The sequence below is a fragment of the Aquarana catesbeiana genome, linkage group LG02 (genome assembly GCF_042186555.1).
Source record: "Aquarana catesbeiana isolate 2022-GZ linkage group LG02, ASM4218655v1, whole genome shotgun sequence".
NCBI classification, from domain to species: domain Eukaryota; kingdom Metazoa; phylum Chordata; class Amphibia; order Anura; family Ranidae; genus Aquarana; species Aquarana catesbeiana.
The window spans coordinates 813,051,576-813,071,140 of NC_133325.1; the positions used below are offsets into that span (position 1 = coordinate 813,051,576).

At 44.8% G+C, this 19,565-nt stretch overlaps 1 protein-coding gene across 4 annotated transcripts in view; it reads left to right on the forward strand.

Moving 5' to 3' along the window:
* LOC141129528 (ICOS ligand-like) overlaps positions 1-18,622 on the forward strand; it is a 33,960-nt gene extending 15,338 nt beyond the window's left edge. For 2 of the 4 annotated variants that reach the window (XM_073617615.1, XM_073617616.1), the window contains 5 exons: positions 8,563-8,922; positions 9,032-9,301; positions 11,154-11,312; positions 12,006-12,041; positions 12,476-18,622. In XM_073617615.1, the coding sequence (XP_073473716.1) occupies positions 8,563-8,922; positions 9,032-9,301; positions 11,154-11,312; positions 12,006-12,041; positions 12,476-12,486 (836 nt within the window). In that variant the 3' untranslated portion in view covers positions 12,487-18,622. The remainder of the gene's footprint in view (positions 1-8,562; positions 8,923-9,031; positions 9,302-11,153; positions 11,313-12,005; positions 12,042-12,475) is intronic. The other 2 variants (XM_073617617.1, XM_073617618.1) reach the window with 2 other exon arrangements.
* Positions 18,623-19,565: the final 943 nt, after the last annotated feature.

Genomic DNA, 19,565 nt, shown 5'->3' on the forward strand with positions numbered 1-19,565 from the left:
AATATTAGTGTTGGGGTTATGGGGGTTCATTATAGTATTACTGGAAGGGGTAATATTAGTGTTGGGGTTATGGGGAGGGTTCATTATAGTATTACTGGAAGGGGTAATATTAGTGTTGGGGTTATGGGGAGGGTTCATTATAGTATTACTGGAAGGGGTAATATTAGTGTTGGGGTTATGGGGGTTCATCATAATATTACTGGAAGGGGTAATATTAGTGTTGGGGTTATGGGGAGGGTTCATCATAATATTACTGGAAGGGGTAATATTAGTGTTGGGGTTATGGGGAGGGTTCATCATAGTATTACTGGAAGGGGTAATATTAGTGTTGGGGTTATGGGGGTTCATCATAATATTACTGGAAGGGGTAATATTAGTGTTGGGGTTATGGGGAGGGTTCATCATAATATTACTGGAAGGGGTAATATTAGTGTTGGGGTTATGGGGAGGGTTCATCATAATATTACTGGAAGAGGTAATATTAGTGTTGGGGTTATGGGGAGGCTTCATCATAATATTACTGGAAGGGGTAATATTAGTGTTGGGGTTATGGGGAGGGTTCATTATAGTATTACTGGAAGAGGTAATATTAGTGTTGGGGTTATGGGGGTTCATCATAATATTACTGGAAGGGGTAATATTAGTGTTGGGGTTATGGGGAGGGTTCATTATAGTATTACTGGAAGGGGTAATATTAGTGTTGGGGTTATGGGGGTTCATCATAATATTACTGGAAGGGGTAATATTAGTGTTGGGGTTATGGGGAGGGTTCATTATAGTATTACTGGAAGGGGTAATATTAGTGTTGGGGTTATGGGGGTTCATCATAGTATTACTGGAAGGGGTAATATTAGTGTTGGGGTTATGGGGGTTCATCATAGTATTACTGGAAGGGGTAATATTAGTGTTGGGGTTATGGGGGTTCATTATAGTATTACTGGAAGGGGTAATATTAGTGTTGGGGTTATGGGGAGGGTTCATCAAAGTATTACTGGAAGGGTTAATATTAGTGTTGGGGTTATGGGGAGGCTTCATCATAATATTACTGGAAGGGGTAATATTAGTGTTGGGGTTATGGGGGTTCATCATAATATTACTGGAAGGGGTAATATTAGTGTTGGGGTTATGGGGGTTCATCATAATATTACTGGAAGGGGTAATATTAGTGTTGGGGTTATGGGGAGGGTTCATTATAGTATTACTGGAAGGGGTAATATTAGTGTTGGGGTTATGGGGGTTCATCATAATATTACTGGAAGGGGTAATATTAGTGTTGGGGTTATGGGGGTTCATCATAATATTACTGGAAGGGGTAATATTAGTGTTGGGGTTATGGGGAGGGTTCATTATAGTATTACTGGAAGGGGTAATATTAGTGTTGGGGTTATGGGGAGGGTTCATCATAATATTACTGGAAGGGGTAATATTAGTGTTGGGGTTATGGGGAGGGTTCATCAAAGTATTACTGGAAGGGGTAATATCAGTGTTGGGGTTATGGGGAGGGTTCATTATAGTATTACTGGAAGGGGTAATATTAGTGTTGGGGTTATGGGGGTTCATCATAGTATTACTGGAAGGGGTAATATTAGTGTTGGGGTTATGGGGAGGGTTCATTATAGTATTACTGGAAGGGGTAATATTAGTGTTGGGGTTATGGGGAGGGTTCATTATAGTATTACTGGAAGGGGTAATATTAATGTTGGGGTTATGGGGAGGGTTCATCATAATATTACTGGAGGGGGTAATATTAGTGTTGGGGTTATGGGGAGGGTTCATCAAAGTATTACTGGAAGGGGTAATATCAGTGTTGGGGTTATGGGGAGGGTTCATTATAGTATTACTGGAAGGGTTAATATTAGTGTTGGGGTTATGGGGAGGGTTCATTATAGTATTACTGGAAGGGGTAATATTAGTGTTGGGGTTATGGGGAGGGTTCATCAAAGTATTACTGGAAGGGTTAATATTAGTGTTGGGGTTATGGTGAGGCTTCATCATAATATTACTGGAAGGGGTAATATTAGTGTTGGGGTTATGGGGAGGCTTCATCATAATATTACTGGAAGGGGTAATATTAGTGTTGGGGTTATGGGGAGGGTTCATCATAATATTACTGGAAGGGGTAATATTAGTGTTGGGGTTATGGGGGTTCATCATAGTATTACTGGAAGGGGTAATATTAGTGTTGGGGTTATGGGGAGGGTTCATTATAGTATTACTGGAAGGGGTAATATTAGTGTTGGGGTTATGGGGAGGGTTCATTATAGTATTACTGGAAGAGGTAATATTAGTGTTGGGGTTATGGGGAGGGTTCATTATAGTATTACTGGAAGGGGTAATATTAGTGTTGGGGTTATGGGGAGGGTTCATCATAGTATTACTGGAAGGGGTAATATTAGTGTTGGGGTTATGGGGAGGGTTCATTATAGTATTACTGGAAGGGGTAATATTAGTGTTGGGGTTATGGGGAGGGTTCATCAAAGTATTACTGGAAGGGTTAATATTAGTGTTGGGGTTATGGGGAGGCTTCATCATAATATTACTGGAAGGGGTAATATTAGTGTTGGGGTTATGGGGAGGGTTCATCATAATATTACTGGAAGGGGTAATATTAGTGTTGGGGTTATGGGGGTTCATCATAGTATTACTGGAAGGGGTAATATTAGTGTTGGGGTTATGGGGAGGGTTCATTATAGTATTACTGGAAGGGGTAATATTAGTGTTGGGGTTATGGGGAGGGTTCATTATAGTATTACTGGAAGAGGTAATATTAGTGTTGGGGTTATGGGGGTTCATCATAGTATTACTGGAAGGGGTAATATTAGTGTTGGGGTTATGGGGAGGGTTCATTATAGTATTACTGGAAGGGGTAATATTAGTGTTGGGGTTATGGGGAGGGTTCATCAAAGTATTACTGGAAGGGGTAATATTAGTGTTGGGGTTATGGGGAGGGTTCATCATAATATTACTGGAAGGGGTAATATTAGTGTTGGGGTTATGGGGAGGGTTCATTATAGTATTACTGGAAGGGGTAATATTAGTGTTGGGGTTATGGGGAGGGTTCATCATAATATTACTGGAAGGGGTAATATTAGTGTTGGGGTTATGGGGGTTCATTATAGTATTACTGGAAGGGGTAATATTAGTGTTGGGGTTATGGGGAGGCTTCATCATAATATTACTGGAAGGGGTAATATTAGTGTTGGGGTTATGAGGAGGGTTCATCATAATATTACTGGAAGGGGTAATATTAGTGTTGGGGTTATGGGGAGGGTTCATCATAGTGGTACTGGAAGGGGTAATATTAGTGTTGGGGTTATGGGGAGGGTTCATTATAGTATTACTGGAAGGGGTAATATTAGTGTTGGGGTTATGGGGGTTCATCATAATATTACTGGAAGGGGTAATATTAGTGTTGGGGTTATGGGGAGGGTTCATCATAATATTACTGGAAGGGGTAATATTAGTGTTGGGGTTATGGGGGTTCATCATAATATTACTGGAAGGGGTAATATTAGTGTTGGGGTTATGGGGAGGGTTCATCATAATATTACTGGAAGGGGTAATATTAGTGTTGGGGTTATGGGGAGGGTTTATCATAATATTACTGGAAGGGGTAATATTAGTGTTGGGGTTATGGGGGTTCATCATAATATTACTGGAAGGGGTAATATTAGTGTTGGGGTTATGGGGAGGGTTCATCATAATATTACTGGAAGGGGTAATATTAGTGTTGGGGTTATGGGGAGGGTTCATTATAGTATTACTGGAAGGGGTAATATTAGTGTTGGGGTTATGGGGAGGGTTCATCATAATATTACTGGAAGGGGTAATATTAGTGTTGGGGTTATGGGGGTTCATCATAATATTACTGGAAGGGGTAATATTAGTGTTGGGGTTATGGGGAGGGTTCATCATAATATTACTGGAAGGGGTAATATTAGTGTTGGGGTTATGGGGAGGGTTCATCATAATATTACTGGAAGGGGTAATATTAGTGTTGGGGTTATGGGGGTTAATTATAGTATTACTGGAAGGGGTAATATTAGTGTTGGGGTTATGGGGAGGGTTCATTATGGTATTACTGGAAGGGGTAATATTAGTGTTGGGGTTATGGGGAGGGTTCATCAAAGTATTACTGGAAGGGGTAATATTAGTGTTGGGGTTATGGGGGTTCATTATAGTATTACTGGAAGGGGTAATATTAGTGTTGGGGTTATGGGGAGGGTTCATCATAATATTACTGGAAGGGGTAATATTAGTGTTGGGGTTATGGGGAGGGTTCATTATAGTATTACTGGAAGGGGTAATATTAGTGTTGGGGTTATGGGGAGGGTTCATCATAGTGGTACTGGAAGGGGTAATATTAGTGTTGGGGTTATGGGGAGGGTTCATCATAATATTACTGGAAGGGGTAATATTAGTGTTGGGGTTATGGGGAGGGTTTATCATAATATTACTGGAAGGGTGAATATTAGTGTTGGGGTTATGGGGGTTCATCATAATATTACTGGAAGGGGTAATATTAGTGTTGGGGTTATGGGGAGGGTTCATTATGGTATTACTGGAAGGGGTAATATTAGTGTTGGGGTTATGGGGAGGGTTCATCAAAGTATTACTGGAAGGGGTAATATTAGTGTTGGGGTTATGGGGGTTCATTATAGTATTACTGGAAGGGGTAATATTAGTGTTGGGGTTATGGGGAGGGTTCATCATAATATTACTGGAAGGGGTAATATTAGTGTTGGGGTTATGGGGAGGGTTCATTATAGTATTACTGGAAGGGGTAATATTAGTGTTGGGGTTATGGGGAGGGTTCATCATAGTGGTACTGGAAGGGGTAATATTAGTGTTGGGGTTATGGGGAGGGTTCATCATAATATTACTGGAAGGGGTAATATTAGTGTTGGGGTTATGGGGAGGGTTTATCATAATATTACTGGAAGGGTGAATATTAGTGTTGGGGTTATGGGGAGGGTTCATTATAGTATTACTGGAAGGGGTAATATTAGTGTTGGGGTTATGGGGGTTCATCATAATATTACTGGAAGGGGTAATATTAGTGTTGGGGTTATGGGGAGGGTTCATCATAATATTACTGGAAGGGTGAATATTAGTGTTGGGGTTATGGGGAGGGTTCATCATAATATTACTGGAAGGGGTAATATTAGTGTTGGGGTTATGGGGAAGGTTCATTATAGTATTACTGGAAGGGGTAATATTAGTGTTGGGGTTATGGGGAGGGTTCATCATAATATTACTGGAAGGGGTAATATTAGTGTTGGGGTTATGGGGAGGGTTCATCATAATATTACTGGAAGGGGTAATATTAGTGTTGGGGTTATGGGGAGGGTTCATCATAGTGGTACTGGAAGGGGTAATATTAGTGTTGGGGTTATGGGGAGGGTTTATCATAATATTACTGGAAGGGGTAATATTAGTGTTGGGGTTATGGGGAGGGTTCATTATAGTATTACTGGAAGGGGTAATATTAGTGTTGGGGTTATGGGGGTTCATCATAATTTTACTGGAAGGGGTAATATTAGTGTTGGGGTTATGGGGAGGGTTCATCATAATATTACTGGAAGGGGTAATATTAGTGTTGGGGTTATGGGGAGGGTTCATCATAGTGGTACTGGAAGGGGTAATATTAGTGTTGGGGTTATGGGGAGGGTTCATCATAATATTACTGGAAGGGGTAATATTAGTGTTGGGGTTATGGGGAGGGTTCATTATAGTATTACTGGAAGGGGTAATATTAGTGTTGGGGTTATGGGGAGGGTTCATCAAAGTATTACTGGAAGGGGTAATATTAGTGTTGGGGTTATGGGGGTTCATCATAATATTACTGGAAGGGGTAATATTAGTGTTGGGGTTATGGGGAGGGTTCATCATAGTATTACTGGAAGGGTTAATATTAGTGTTGGGGTTATGGGAAGGGTTCATCATAATATTACTGGAAGGGTTAATATTAGTGTTGGGGTTATGGGGAGGGTTCATCATAGTGGTACTGGAAGGGGTAATATTAGTGTTGGGGTTATGGGGAGGGTTTATCATAATATTACTGGAAGGGGTAATATTAGTGTTGGGGTTATGGGGAGGGTTCATCATAATATTACTGGAAGGGGTAATATTAGTGTTGGAGTTATGGGGAGGGTTCATCATAATATTACTGGAAGGGTTAATATTAGTGTTGGGGTTATGGGGAGGGTTCATCATAGTGGTACTGGAAGGGGTAATATTAGTGTTGGGGTTATGGGGAGGGTTCATTATAGTATTACTGGAAGGGGTAATATTAGTGTTGGGGTTATGGGGAGGGTTCATCAAAGTATTACTGGAAGGGTTAATATTAGTGTTGGGGTTATGGGGAGGGTTCATCATAATATTACTGGAAGGGTGAATATTAGTGTTGGGGTTATGGGGAGGGTTCATTATAGTATTACTGGAAGGGGTAATATTAGTGTTGGGGTTATGGGGGTTCATCATAATATTACTGGAAGGGGTAATATTAGTGTTGGGGTTATGGGTAGGGTTCATCATAATATTACTGGAAGGGTTAATATTAGTGTTGGGGTTATGGGGAGGGTTCATCATAATATTACTGGAAGGGTGAATATTAGTGTTGGGGTTATGGGGAGGGTTCATTATAGTATTACTGGAAGGGGTAATATTAGTGTTGGGGTTATGGGGGTTCATCATAATATTACTGGAAGGGGTAATATTCGTGTTGGGGTTATGGGGAGGGTTCATCAAAGTATTACTGGAAGGGTTAATATTAGTGTTGGGGTTATGGGGAGGGTTCATCAAAGTATTACTGGAAGGGTTAATATTAGTGTTGGGGTTATGGGGAGGCTTCATCATAATATTACTGGAAGGGGTAATATTAGTGTTGGGGTTATGGGGAGGGTTCATCATAATATTACTGGAAGGGTTAATATTAGTGTTGGGGTTATGGGGAGGGTTCATCATAATATTACTGGAAGGGGTAATATTAGTGTTGGGGTTATGGGGAGGGTTCATCATAATATTACTGGAAGGGTTAATATTAGTGTTGGGGTTATGGGGAGGGTTCATCATAATATTACTGGAAGGGGTAATATTAGTGTTGGGGTTATGGGGGTTCATTATAGTAATACTGGAAGGGTTAATATTAGTGTTGGGGTTATGGGGGTTCATTATAGTATTACTGGAAGGGGTAATATTAGTGTTGGGGTTATGGGGAGGGTTCATTATAGTATTACTGGAAGGGGTAATATTAGTGTTGGGGTTATGAGGAGGGTTCATTATAGTATTACTGGAAGGGGTAATATTAGTGTTGGGGTTATGAGGGTTCATTATAGTATTATGCCGCGTACACACGGTCGGACTTTTCGTCTACAAAAGTCCGACAGCCTGTCCGACAGACTTCCGGCGGACTTCCGGCGGACTTTCGGCGGACTTGCAGCAGACTTTCTAACGAACGGACTTGCCTACACACGACCACACAAAAGTCCGACGGATTCGTATGTGATGACGTACACCGGACTAAAATAAGGAAGTTCATAGCCAGTAGCCAATAGCTGCCCTAGCATGGGTTTTTGTCCGTCGGACTAGCACACAGACGAACGGATTTCGGGGTCTGTCGTAGTTACGACGTAAAGATTTGAAGCATGTTTCAAATCTAAAGTCCGTCGGATTTGAGGCTGAAAAAGTCTGCTGAAAGTCCGGAGAAGCCCACACACGATCGGATTACCAGCCAGCTTTAGTCCGTCGGCGTCCGTTGGACTTTTGTAGACGAAAAGTCCGACCGTGTGTACGCGGCATTACTGGAAGGGGTAATATTAGTGTTGGGGTTATGGGGGTTCATCATAATATTACTGGAAGGGTTAATATTAGTGTTGGGTTTGTGAGATAATATTATTATCATAATTATGATGAATCCTGTATAATAATGTGGAGAGGGTTAATGTTACCGAGGCTCGGTGCATGGAGGGAAGGTGACAGATCGATCAATGAGGTTTTCTGCCTCATTCCTCTACTAATTATTAACTCAATGAACATGGATTTAATAATCTATGAAATGGTAAAAGCCGTAAAATCTGCACCCTGGAAATCTCCATTTTGAGTGTTTTCTTCCTCACTTTGTATAAAAGTAAATAGAAACCAGTTAAAGTAATATTCCCTTAAGAGGACGTGAACTGTGAGAGCTTACTGGGCCTTGTTCTGCACTTAGTGGTGGCAGCCATCTTGGCAGAGGCAGGACTTTTCTGCTTCCTGTCAGAGCCCCCCCCCCCCCATGACTGGTGCTGTAATGATGAAGAACCTGGAGAGGTGGGGAAGCTCAGATCCACAGAGGACATGAAGCAGGGAGATTCTTGCACTGGGGGTCCTCGGGTATGGCTTTCTCTCCAGCAAGGAGAACAGTAATCAGCACAGAAGTGACATCACCACATCTGGTGGGACTAGCAGTCGGAAGCAGCAAGAGGAAGGGGGGAGAGATATTTTTGCCAAAAATTTGCAATATATGGGATCATTTTAATTTCACATTTTTGGTCTGATAAACATGTTTTTATCTGTCTTCTTTAGTAGTTTGGGGCTCTGGTGAGGCTCTGGAAGCAAGATTGAGGGGCTCGGTGTCCTTACCTTGTGAGCTGCAGCAGCGGACATGCCCCATACAGCACCTCCTGGTATACTGGCAGCGGAAATTAGATGGTAAATATATACTGGTGGCTGGAGTAAGTAATAAAAGCTTGACAACAAATGAACAGCATGAGGCATATCGAGGGCGAGCATCTCTGAATCTCACCAACCTGAGTAATGGGGATTTCACTCTCCACCTGTCACACTTGTGGTCGAATGACAGTGGAATATACGACTGTTTTATATTTTGTGAGGAAACATCCACTCAGAAACTACTGGAGAACACCACAGAGCTGCACGTGACAGGTAAGACACAAATAAGACGCACATGTGGGGCAGCTGCCGCACCCATTACAGCTCCTAATCCACAATGTCATATTGGCTGCCACCTCTAACAAGGTTTCTGTGCCCACAGCAAACTACAGTACGCCAGTCATCACAAGTTCCCCACCAAGTGAGAGGAACCCAGAGCTGAAACTCACTTGTACCACACAAGGGGGGGCTCCGCAGCCAGAGATCACGTGGATAAACGCCAGTGATGGGACACCAATACATAAACGCCACATTCACAATGACTTTGATCAGGTCGAAGACTTTATTAATGTGACCAGTACAGTCACCATAAATGTCACCTCCACCACCAACTTCTCCTGTGTCATCCTCACTGCAAGCGGGAACCTCACCTGTAAGTTACCTAATGTACTGTACACTGGAGGGAGCTACATTGACATATATGGAGGAGTTACATGGAGTAGTGGGCTGGTTAGGCCTATAATAAGAGTTTGGAGAGTAATAGGAGGCGTTGTACAAGTAAGGGGAGGAGCTATGGGGGGAAAAGGAGGGGTTCAGGGTATAATGGCAATGGTTTGGGTAGTAATAAGAGGTGTTATGGGGTAAAGAGAGGAAGTTTTAGGAGGGAAGGGTTTGTAGAGTAATAGGAGGGGTTGTGGGTGTAATGGGAGGAGTTATGAAACAGAAATATATGACTAAATGGAATGAGTAAAATGGTGTATTATAGGTATTTGGTGTGTATTATTATTAATATTATTATTATTATACACAATTTTTTTTTAAAGCACCAGTAGTGTTACGCAGCGCTTTACAATGTAGAGGGGAGACAACACAATTACAGTTCAATACAGAAGGTACAGGAGGGCCCTGCTCATAGAGCTTACATTCTAAAGCGAGGGGGTGGTGGTACAAAAGGTAGTAGTTGCGGGGGATGATTTTATGATGGTGGCTCGGGGACAGTTGTTAGGTGGGTGTGGGATAGGCTTCCCTGAATAAATGAGTTTTCAGGGATCTCCTAAAGGTGGACAGGTTAGGGGCTGATAGGACATACCGGGGCAGGGAGTTCCAGAGGATGGGAGAGGCCCTGGAGAAGTAATTACAGGTTTATTAGCGTTGCCTATATATTTGTCTAATTTATATAGACTGTATGGTTTATATTCACATATTTCCCAAGATGGAGTATACCTAAGTATTGATATATTGGCCCACTGAAATATTTCTAGACTGGGGCATATCTGTTCTGGAATATTTATCTATTGGGATACTCCTTCATATATGGGTGCATTTTTCTGGTGGGATAATTCTCTCTTTGGGTGTTTCTGTGGTGGGGTATTTCTCTGGTGGGGTCTTTCTCTGGTTGGGTATGCCTCCGGCTTAGTATTTCTCCAGTGGGATATGTCTCTGGTAGGATTTTTCTCTAGAAGAGTATTTCTCTGGTTGGGGATATCACCAGAAGGGTCTTTCTCCAGTTGGGCCTTTCTTCATTGGAGTATTTCTCCAGTGGCGTTTTCCTCCGATGGGCTACTCTCTGGATGGGTCTTTCTCTGGTTTGGTCTTTCTCCAGTTTGGTCTTTCTCCAATGGAGTATTTCTCCAGTGAGGCATTTCTCCGTTGAGGTATTCTCTGGTTAGGTATTTCTCTATTGGGGAGTTTCTCCCATGGGATATTTCTCCAGTGGGGTGTTTCACCAGTTGGGTAGTTCTGCAGCTAGGTATTTCTCTATTGGTGTGTTTCTCCCATGGGGTATTCCTCCAGTGGGGTGTTTCTTCAGTTGGGTATTTCTGCAGCTAGGTATTTCTCTATTGGGGTGTTTCTCCCACGGGGTATTCCTCCAGTGGGGTGTTTCTTTAGTTGGGTATTTCTCTATTGGGATGTTTCTCCACTTGAGTATTTTTCCAGTGGGGTGTTTCTCCAGTTGGGTATTTCTCTGGTGGGGTATTTCTCCAGTGGGGTGTTTTTTCAGTATAGTATTTTCCAGTGGGGTCTTTCTCCAGTTGAGTATATCTCTAGTGGTATTTCTCCTGTTGGGTATTTCTCCAGTGGGGTGTTTCTCCGGTGAAGTTTTTCTCTGAGGGGTTCTTTCTCCAGTTGGGTATTTCTCCAGTTAGGTATTTCTCCGGTGTGGTATTTCTCCGGTTTAAGTTTTTCTTCAGTGGGTTATTTCTCTCGTTGGGTATTTCTCTGGTGGGATACTTCTCTAGCTGGGAATTTGGTTACTCTAGTTCTAGTGACAGCTTTTTTCTCAGCAGATGTGCTGGAAGTGACAGGCGAGAACAAGGAGACTGGGAAACAATATGGCGTGGCCCCTGCTGTGCGGAACTCCATTATCATGCTGGTGGTTCTTCTCATTATCGCTATAGTGGTTGTAATCATGGTGCTAAAGAAACCATTCTCCTTCCCCACAGGTAAGATAATGAGTGATAATCTAGTGAATTTCAGTAGCTGGAGATGGCCACCATGGAGCAGAGACATATTCTATGAGACTTGAACATGGAAAGATTCAGTAATAAAACATCTGACCAAAATATTCCCAGTTTTGAGCTCTCCCATACTACATATAGCATCCACCTCCTGCCTGCAGGTTTCCAGTAAATATAAATAGTTGTAGAGTGTCTGATGTATCCACAAAGCTTATATCTGTCTCCAACCATAGAAGCAGACATGTGGGCTTGTCCCAATTATTGTCTTCTAGACCCAGGACAGTCAACACAATTGACTGTTATAAGGGAAAAGCTGTCTAGGGCAGTGTTGGTAGCGGATGGTTCTGTTCCTCTCTGATTGCCCTCAATGGTCACCAAAGGCTCCATCTCTGTGAACAACCCATTTGAGCCCTTATGACTGTCAGCATCGGAGGATCTATAGATGCTATATAGGATGGATGAAGCTGGCTAGAATTTATGGCCTCCTGTAATAACTGAGCCTGTTTTTATTCTTCCTGGCCAGAAAGTTGGCCCAGGAAGGGCCTCGTCCTTGTATTATTATTATATCTCCAAGGGGGGGTGGGGGGGTGTATCAGTAGTCCAGGTCCTTCCATTGAGCCCATAGAAAGAAAATTGTTTCCAGAGATCTTGTTAATCATGACTCGTATCTCCTTCCAGGTTGCTGGCGACGAGAGTACCAACAAGGAAAGGCAGGTAAGAGTTTAAGATTATTTTTATACAGTATCCATAATTTATTGTTCCTATTGTCTCTGTAGTCATACAAGCAGCATGGGTGATCATTAGTCCCTTCCTGTCTGAGGTGGTTCTCATGAGCGGTATGGACAGTACCAGGATGAGCTCGTTTTTGTGGACCTTCATGCCATTCCCAGGGAGATAGAGGGGGGGGGGGGGGGGCATATTCTGCTGCAGACAAATAGATGAGCCTCATCAGCTGTGTGGTACATCAGGGTTCCTCCAAAAAGAAGCTGATTACTTTTAAGTTGTCACCCATCCCATACAATATGGATTACCACCATACATAGCGTCATGCAGCTGCACTATACACTGAGCAATTATGATGTAACTTATGAATATACTCACATCTATAAACATATGGAGTAATATAACTTCTTCTCTCTTTCATGTAGATAGTGACTGAGCAGATATGACGTGAACTGCAATCCACAAGAAACATTATTTGTCTCCAAAAACATAGGGGATCCTGGATGGCCATCGCCATTGACTGGGAACTCCGCTGTGAATAAGGTCTTTGGCCCCCAATCTGTCTGACCCAGTTCATTCCGTTGCTTTGAAAAGCTTGGCTACTGTGCAAAAAGTGTGTGTCCCGCCTTGCAAAATTTTAGTGAGAAATTTGAAGACAGAATGGAGGGACATCATGTGTCCCAGGTCATCAAGAGTTCCAGAGATAGACCTCTCCCAGGACTCTATCATTATAGAGACTGATCCTGAGTCATTATAGTCATAGAGGAGATCCAGAGATAGACTTGTTCCAGGTCATGATTGCTATGGGGAGATCCACAGATAGGCCGGCCTCATGTCATTATCATTATAGAGGAGATCAAGAGATGCACTTAAAACGTATTAATAAAATACAATCTAAATAAATAACAATTCTCACGGAGGAGGAGATCCAGAGAAAGACTGGCCTCAGGTCACTAATGTTACGGAGGAGATGCAGAGATAGACCGGTCTCAAGTCATGATCATTATAGAGGAGATCCAGAGATGGACTTGTCCTAGGTGATGATTGCTATAGAAGAGATCCAGTGAAAGAGTGATCCCAGGTCACGATCCATAAAGATCAGATCCAGAGTCACTATTCTTGTACAAGAGATTCGGAGATGGATTGAGCCCAAGCCATGGTCGTTAAGGAGGAGATATAAAGATAGACCGATTGCAGATCATGATTGTTAAAGAGAAGATCTTGAGATAGACCACTTCCAAGCCATGATCATTAAAGAGGAGTTCCAGAGAAAAAACAGTACCAGGTCACTATTGTTGTATAGTAGATCCAGAGATGGACCAATCCCAAGTCACGATTGTCGTACAGATAATGCAGAGATGGTCCAGTTTCAGGTCACGATCATTGCAGAGGAGATCCAGAAATAGGTGGCTCCCAGGTCACGATCATTGCAGAGGAGATCCAGAAATAGGTGGCTCCCAGGTCACGATCATTGCAGAGGAGATCCAGAAATAGGTGGCTCCCAGGTCATGATCATTGCAGAGAAGATCCAGAGACAGACCGATCCTAAGTCATTATAGTGGAGATTTGGAGAGACATTGCCCATCCCAGACTATTTTCATAAATCGAAGATTGCTCCTTCGCAGGGTATGAGAGGAACAATGAAATGGCTCTATTATAAGACAATTCAAATCAGCTGCTACCAAGCTTTGGGGGGGATTTACATAGAATAGTGGGAGGGGTTATATTGATCAATGGGAGGGACTATGTGGAGAAAATTGACTAACCACATGAGAGTGCAATTGAGGAGTCACGTGGCATAATGGAAAGAGCTATGAGCAGGGAAATGATGTATGTGAGATTGTGGAATAAATTGTATGGGACAGTGGGAGGAGTTGTGTATGCTAATGGGAGGAGTTGTGTATGGCAGTGAAAGGAGTTGTGTATGGTAATGGGAGGAGTTGTGTATGGCATTGGGAGGGGCTGTGTATGGTAATGGGAGGGGTTGTGTATGGTAATTGGACGAGTTATGTATGGCATTGGGAGGAGCAGGATATGACAGTGGGAGGAGTTATGCATGACAGTGGGAGAAGTTATGTGTGGTAAAAGGAGGAGTTATGAATGACAGTGGGAGGAGTTGTGTATGGTAATGGGAGGAGTTATGTTTGACAGTGGGAGGAGTTGTGTATGGTAATGGAAGGAATTATGAATGACAATAGGAGTTGTGCGTGGTAATGCGAGGAGTTATGTATGACAGTGGGAGGAGTTGTGCGTGGTAATGCGAGGAGTTATGTATGTCGATGGGGGGAGTTGTGTATGGTAATGGGGGGAGTTATGAATGACGGTGGGAGGAGTTGTGTATGGTAATGTGAGGCATTACTAGAAGTATTAGGTGTAATGTGTTATTCTCTATTGTAGACACTGCCCCTCCCCCTCACACTTTACTGCACCAGATGGAAGATGCACTAGGGGGGCTGTTTACAGGAGATTCCCCATGGTGGAAAGTGCAGCTTATAACATACCAGTTATAAGCTGCCCCCCAGGGGATGTCCTGCCTCACCCATTCCCCTCTGCTTCAGTGTAACTTTCATTAGGAAAAATGGGGGGAGTCTTTACGATGGGGATTTCTGGTTCCATATGTTCCGGGGGCTCCTGCCTCTTTAGCTATGTCACTGCCACAAGCTTAATATGAGCCAGTTCAATATTGTGAGTCTAACTATACCAAATAGAATACAACCGAAGTGCATCACTAACCTAACATAGGCACAGTGTGATAAAACCCAACCAATCCATGACCTCACCGCCCAAACCAACCCATGACCTCATCACCCAAACCAACTCATGACTTCAGCGCCCAAACCAACCCGTGACCTGACCTTACCGCCCAAACCAACCCATGACCTCACCGCCCAAACCAACTCATGACCTCATCACCCAAACCAACCCGCGACATGACCTTACCGCCCAAACCAACCCGTAACCTCACCGCCCAAACCAACCCGTGACCTGACCCTGCCGCCCAAACCAACCCGTGACCTCACCGCCCAAACCAACCCGTAACCTCACCGCCCAAACCAACCCATGACCTCTTCGTCCAAACCAACCCGTGACCTCACCGCCCAAACCAACCCGTGACCTCACCGCCCAAACCAACCCGTGACCTCACCGCCCAAACCAACCCGTAACCTCACCGCCCAAACCAAACCATGACCTCACCATCCAAACCAACCCGTGACCTGACCTTACTGCCCAAACCAACCCGTGACCTCACCGCCCAAACCAACCCATGACCTCAGAGCCCGAACGAACCCATGACCTCAGTGCCCGAACGAACCCGTGACCTCACCGCCCAAACCAACCCATGACCTCAGCGCCCAAACCAACCCGTGACCTGACCTTACCGCCCAATCCAACCCGTGACCTCACCACCCAAACAAACCCATGACCTCACCGCCCAAACCAACCCATGACCTCAGCGCCCGAAGGAACCCATGACCTCAGCGCCCGAATGAACCCATGACCTCACCGCCCGAACGAACCCATGACCTCACCGCTCAAACCAACCCATGACCTCATCACCCAAACCAACTCATGACTTCAGCGCCCAAACCAACCCGTGACCTGACCTTACCGCCCAAACCAACCCATGACCTCACCGCCCAAACCAACTCATGACCTCATCACCCAAACCAACCCGCGACATGACCTTACCGCCCAAACCAACCCGTAACCTCACCGCCCAAACCAACCCATGACCTCACCGCCCAAACCAACCCGTGACCTGACCCTGCCGCCCAAACCAACCCGTGACCTCACCGCCCAAACCAACCCGTAACCTCACCGCCCAAACCAACCCATGACCTCTTCGTCCAAACCAACCTGTGACCTCACCGCCCAAACCAACCCGTGACCTCACCGCCCAAACCAACCCGTGACCTCACCGCCCAAACCAACCCGTAACCTCACCGCCCAAACCAACCCATGACCTCACCGTCCAAACCAACCCGTGACCTGACCTTACTGCCCAAACCAACCCGTGACCTCACCGCCCAAACCAACCCATGACCTCAGCGCCCGAACGAACCCATGACCTCAGCGCCCGAACGAACCCATGACCTCAGTGCCCGAACGAACCCGTGACCTCACCGCCCAAACCAACCCATGACCTCAGCGCCCAAACCAACCCGTGACCTGACCTTACCGCCCAATCCAACCCGTGACCTCACCACCCAAACCAACCCATGACCTCACCGCCCAAACCAACCCATGACCTCAGCGCCTGAACGAAACCATGACCTCAGCGCCCGAATGAACCCATGACCTCACCGCCCGAATGAACCCATGACCTCACCGCTCAAACCAACCCATGACCTCACCGCCCAAACCAACCCATGACCTCACCGCCCAAACCAACCCATGACCTTACCGCCCTGTCCCGGCCCTGAACATTCCTCCACAAAGTGCCAGAGAGCCCTGAGCATGGAGGATAACCAATGGGGCCGCCATTGTGGAGGACCAGACTTGGTCAGAATGGGGCGATGTATTTCCTGTAATGATTTTTTTTGGTATTTGACTGTTTAACCAGAAAAGGGAAAAATGCATCTGCTCTGCCAATGAGGGGCAGTGGGGGGTCTGCTTCATCATTGTACAATCTTCCATCCACCCAATGTGAGGCCGTATATAGGAGAGTGTATATCGGGCTGTATATAGGAGAGTATATAGGAGAGTGTATATGAAGCTGTATATAGGAGAGTGTATATAAGAGAGTGTATATCAGGCTGTATATAGGAGAGTATATATCAGGCTGTTTATAGGAGAGTGTATATAAGAGAGTGTATATCAGGCTGTATATAGGAGAGTGTATATGAAGCTGTATATAGGAGAGTGTATATCAGAGGATGTATATCAGGCTGTATACAGGGAAGAATATAGAATTGTATATAGGGAGGTATATGAGGCAGTATAAAAGGAAGTATTCGGTATGTCAGTATATAAGGTGTAATATGGTCCACACTCGGCTGGTTTCTTCCATGGTTTCGGCCATCTTTGATGAGGTCACTTTGGTCTTCCATATCGTAGTTGTTGGTTTGGGGAAAAATTGGGAAATTCCGGCCTCCCTTTCACCTACCACATTTCTGATTGTCCTTCACAAGCCGGGACGGGAAAAGTCCCTTCTAAACTCCCTAAACCACAAAATACTTTCACTTCATCTACAGTATATGGCAGCTAAAAATAAGTGAGTCCTGGGAATTTCCCCATCGAGCTTCTCCATACAACCGAGAGCAAAAGATAAGAGATGGGTATTTACCAAGCAAGAGCTGAGCAGAGGGAAGGGGGTATCCTGCTGGTATCACCTGACCTCCATAGTGGAGGAGAGAGAATAAGCCACCAAATACACCCCCCTCATCCCGCTATACTTAGACATCCCACTGCACCCCCTCATCCCACTGCACTTCCTTATCCCGCTGCACCACCTCATTCTGCTGTACCCCCACACCCCACTGCACTCCCTTATCCTACTACACCCCACATCCTGCTACACCCCCTCACCATCCCACTGCATTCCCTAATCCCACTGACCCCCCCTCATCCCGCTGTACTCAGACATCCCACTGCACCCCCTCATCCCGCTACACTTCCTTATCCCGCTGCACCCCCTCATCCCGCTGCACTACCTCATTCTGCTGTACTCCCACACCCCACTGCACTCCCTTATCCTACTACACCCCACATCCTGCTACACCCCCTCACCATCCCACTGCACTCCCTAATCCCACTGCACCCCTCATCCTACTACACCCCACATCCTGCTACACCCCCTCACCATCCCACTGCACTCCCTAATCCCACTGCACCCCTCATCCCGCTGCACCCCATTCATCCCGCTGCACCCCATTCATCCCGCTGCACCCCCTCATCCCGCTGTACCTCCATGAGCTGTGCTCCCCTTTTCCTCCGCCCTAATACGGCCTCTCTTCCTGCTCCACCATGAATGTCCTCACATTGTGGAATCCATCTGGTTGATATTTTTGGTCAATCTCGGCTACTTTTGGTACAAATAACTTTTATGTTCAGAAAGGGGATCATTTATTGATAAAGGATTGGCTGTGACTTTCAGTGAACATTCTTTGGTGGGGAATTGGTCTCATATAACGCACATGGACCGGGAGGATTCTCCACCAGAGAATGTTTGGAGAAGGTCACATTCACGTCTTTATAAATAGACCCGTCTGGGACAATCAGGAGAAACTGATGAGACCTCAGAGGAAAGTTTTATACATTGGGGATATGATCAATAAATATTAGGCAGTGATGCAGCGTCATGTGATCAAAGTTTAAGGAGCCAATGATTGGGGGCGCCATGAAATCTTTATATGGAGCTCAGGTGACACCCTGCGATCCTGGCCACGCCCACTGCGATCTCATTGGCAGATTATTGATGGTCACTGTACATTTCCAGTTTTCGTGATTCTTCAGCCAGGACCAGCACATCCTGGACAGACTTACAGTAACTGTGGTGTTAACCAGTTGTGATCAACTTTTTAAAATCTAACCCTTTGTATATGGAAATTAAAGATTTGTTTATTTTTTAAGCCTTTTTGGTATTTTGGTGTATTTATATATATATATTAGACCCTGCAAGGTACAGTACAGGTAAAGCCCCACCTGGTTTTTGTTCGAAAAATAGTTTGAATGGATGATATTGTAATGTGTATATTATGTATATTAAAGGGGAATTCCGATTTATGACATGTCCCATATGGAGAAATACAGAACTGACAAACAACCAGACTTGGATTGTTTCTTAAAGGGTCTGTCCACCCAAAGGTGATATTATAGTTATAGGTGGAGTTTGATGGGCGGAGTCACCACGGAATTCAGCCGTGACACGCCTTCTTTTATTCTTAAAATAAATGAAAATACTTTGTCTGTTTTATAACATTTCCTACAACATTCACTACTGACTACTGATATGATGGGGAGGAACCTGCACTGATATGATGGGGAGGAACCTGCACTGATATGATGGGGAGGAACCTGCACTGATATGATGGGGAGGAACCTGCACTGATATGGTGGGGAGGAACCTGCACTGATATGGTGGGGAAGGGGCCTGCACTGATATGGTGGGGAGGAACCTGCACTGATATGATGGGGAGGAACCTCCACTGATATGGTGGGGAGGAACCTGCACTGATATGGTGGGGAGGAACCTGCACTGATATGATGGGGAGGAACCTGCACTGATATGGTGGGGAGGAACCTGCACTGATATGGTGGGGAGGAACCTGCACTGATATGGTGGGGAGGAACCTGCACTGATATGGTGGGGAGGAACCTGCACTGATATGGTGGGGAGGAACCTGCACTGATATGGTGGGGAGGAACCTGCACTGATATGATGGGGAGGAACCTGCACTGATATGGTGGGGAGGAACCTGCACTGATATGATGGGGAGGAACCTGCACTGATATGATGGGGAGGAACCTGCACTGATATGGTGGGGAAGGGGCCTGCACTGATATGGTGGGGAG